Source organism: Sinocyclocheilus anshuiensis, unplaced genomic scaffold (genome assembly GCF_001515605.1).
Source record: "Sinocyclocheilus anshuiensis isolate Anshui unplaced genomic scaffold, SAMN03320099.WGS_v1.1 scaffold1123, whole genome shotgun sequence".
Classification (NCBI taxonomy): Eukaryota; Metazoa; Chordata; class Actinopteri; order Cypriniformes; family Cyprinidae; genus Sinocyclocheilus; species Sinocyclocheilus anshuiensis.
The window spans coordinates 314412-317861 of record NW_015544248.1 but is presented as its reverse complement, the minus strand read 5'-3'; the positions used below and the strand labels follow the sequence as shown (position 1 = coordinate 317861).

Sequence of the window (3450 nt, the reverse complement as noted above, 5' to 3'; positions counted from 1 at the left end):
ACACACACACACTCTCTCACAGGAGACCACAGTCACATTCACTTCACAAGATCATTTTGACTCTTTTAACTAATAATCTGACTATTATTGATTTGACGGCTCAATTGGAGTCTTCATACACTAGCAGTCAAATGTTTGGAATAATTAAGATATTTAAGACTCTAATACAGTTTGTTTCAGCTGCTTACACACAAATCTTCACTAGTCACACAGTTTCTGAAAGCTGACACTCAAACAGCAGAAGCACACACCAAATCTGCAAAACCATACGCTAATTCTCAGTTTTCAATTTCATAAAACACTTTTTGCAAAACACAACACACAATTGTAAGAACAAAAATCTAACAGGAATTAATATTATGTCAAAGGTGTTTGCAAATGTTTGCTTCTGAGATGTGTTTGTGATATTTTGAATGCAGAGCTTCATTTTGCAAGGTATATTGCATTTTATGTGTGCAATTCTTGGATTTGTGTGTAAAGTTTGGAAAAAAACTAGGCGAAAATGTGTGTAAGCAGTTAAAAAAACCTGTAATTATTATACTGATTTCTGAAGATCATGTGACACTGAAGACTGGAGTAATGATGCTGAAAATACAGCTGCGCATCACAGAAATATATTACAGTTTAACAGATATTCACATAGAAAACAGCTGTTTTACATTCTAATAATATTTCACAATTTTTACTGTATTTTTCATTAAAATTCTTAACTATTGCAAACTTTCAAACAGTAGTGTATAAACACCTCAATCAATCCAACAGAGTTCGATCCGGTTTTGTTTGTATCAAAACAAATCAAAATAAGAGAACTTTAGCCTAAAAATAGAAAAATATCTATCAATGAGATCAGAAAAAAAATCTTGTTTTCCCTTTGAACTGAGTTTATTTTTCTTTAGATATTTGTCCTGGAAAACAAGACAAAAATACTGTAAATCTCAGACCACACTTCTAGTGCAGGGTTTTATTGTTAACTAACACTAAAACTAGTATTATTATAATTGTTTTTGGTTACACTTTATTTTAATCTGTCCTTGTTACAGAGTAATATTAATTAATTACATGTAAATGGTTAAGGTTTGACTTACTTGCATGTAATTATACATAATTAATTGTTATTATTATAGTAAATACATGTAACGTGTGTAACAAGGACACCTTAAAATAAAGTGTTACAGTTTTTTACTCAAATAAAATACAATAAAATATATATATTACACGAAAACCCAAACTAAATGAAAATGACAACTTTTGCCTTCGCAACTACGTGAAATAAGTTAAACTGAAGCACTAAAATAACTGAACTAAACCTCAGAACTCACCTGTACATGGCTTCAAACAGGTCTTTGGAGTTCACGCCGAAAGCCTTCTCATACTGGTTCTTCCCTTCTCTGAGGAGGAGGAGTTACGAGAGAGAAGAAGGCTGACAAACATCAGTCAAGATAGAGATGTTTGTGTATGCAGAGAGTTTCTCACCGGACGGCGTCGCTCAGGTAATGCCAGCAGAGGTAGATGGTCCTGGAGCTGTACTCGATCGACTGACACAGAGACCTCAGGCTGGACTTGATCAGAAACATGCTGGACATTTCTGTGTTACTGTAGAGAACTACATGAGGAATTAACCACAACACACTTACATTCAGCTGTAAAGCATTAAAGCCTTTCAGTACAGAGGAGAAACTTCACTGTAAATGTGACTGATTAATACTTGTTCATTCAAAATAATCGTTCATCAGTTTTACAGTAAGTTACTGGATAATTCTGTGTCTCTCATTTGATTTAGAAACCATTTTTGCTCAGAAATTGCTAGTAAACGTCACAAGTAATTACAAAGAACCTGCGAGTAACATTGAAATAAACATGAAATTTTGAAGTAGAAAACCTAAAACAGTATTTTTGTGTAAAGTGTCTCCAATAGTCCTTATTTACAACATTATTTCAAAAACTTAATTAAAACCTTGTTACTTGAAATGAAATTAAAGTAATTTAAATAAACTAATATATATATTTTTTTAAATCGACTTGGTTTAGTTGCAAAAGCAACATTTTTCATTTTCATGATAATGTACTAAAACAACTATAAAAATAGAAATAAAAAATAATAAAGATGGCAAAAAAAACTAAAAAATGAAAATGAATTTGAAAATAAATATTAAAACATTAAATATTAACTAAAAATATAATAGTCTATAAAAATAACACTGGCTTAAGGGTAAATACACAGAAAGTTTCTATTTTCTCATTTCTTCACATTTTTCGTTTTTTTTTTCATTTAACTAACACTGAATAACCTAAAACACTAGCACTGAAAATGAAATGAAAATGTATAAAAACTATATATATATATATATATACAAAAACATAAATATAAAATTATTAAAACTAAGTAAAATCATTTTTTAAAAGTTCAGAATAGTCATAAAAACTATAATAGCATGATAATTACACTAAAATAACACTGATAAGAGATTGAAACGTTTGAATATGTCTCTTTTTTATATCTTTCCCTTTGAAATATTTATTACTGAAATATTGTGTTTATATGTTGTCACGGTGCACTACTGCGAGGAAACGAAGGAGCGCGGAGACGAAAGAGATCCAGAACAGAAAAACTCTTTAATGAAACCAAAATAACAGGGAACACACGCATAGCTCACGGGGTAAACATTTGAGACTAAACGCAGGACTCAGGAAAACACAGAGCTTAAATACAGGAACTAAATGGGGAACACCTGGAACTAAACGAGGAGATTAACAAGACACAGCTGAATCTAATAGAACTCAATGGGACTAGGAACAGGAAAACCAAATGTGGGCACAAACACGGGAGAAACTGGGTCAAGGAGAGAACATGAGGAACAAAACACAAGACTGTCCATGGGCGTGACATTATCCCCCCCGCGCCATAACAATTCCACCGGGGAGGGGGGGGCGGGCGCCCTGGAGGCTGGTGCAGGACGGGGACAAGGAGGAGATAAGGAGAGCCTCCAGGGCGGATCAGGGAGCTCCAGGAGCCATGGCAGAGCAGGCAGCTCGGGAGGCCACGGCGGATCATGGACCTCGGGAGGCCACGGCAGAGCAGGGGACCCGGGAGACCATGGTGGATCCTCCGTGGCCTTGGCTGGCTCGGCCACGGGTATATGGCCCCCCCCCCAAAATTTTCTTGGGGAAATCTAGGAATCCTGGGGGGAGCTCTGGAGGAGCGGGCACTTGAGGGCACTAGGGAGGGGATTCAGGGACTGGAGCCCTCCTTGGGCTAAGCACGGGGACAGGAGCCCTCACTGGGCTATACTCGGGAACTGGAGCCCTCCATGGGCTATTTTCGGGAACTGGAGCCCTCCGTGGGCTAAACTCGGGAGCAGGAGCCCACTCTGGGCTGGATTCGGGGACTGGGAAGCGCTTACGAGGAGCTGGCACTGGAGGGTGCTCTGGAGGAGCAGGCACAGCAAGGCG

General features: G+C 37.1%; 1 protein-coding gene across 1 annotated transcript in view; it reads right to left on the bottom strand.

Moving 5' to 3' along the window:
* asmt (acetylserotonin O-methyltransferase) overlaps positions 1-3096 on the bottom strand; it is an 18968-nt gene extending 15872 nt beyond the window's left edge. The window contains exons 1-3 of the mRNA XM_016498659.1: positions 3057-3096; positions 1474-1603; positions 1320-1388 (exon numbers count right to left, since the gene is read on the bottom strand). Of these exons, the coding sequence (XP_016354145.1) occupies positions 1320-1388; positions 1474-1603; positions 3057-3096 (239 nt within the window). The remainder of the gene's footprint in view (positions 1-1319; positions 1389-1473; positions 1604-3056) is intronic.
* Positions 3097-3450: the final 354 nt, after the last annotated feature.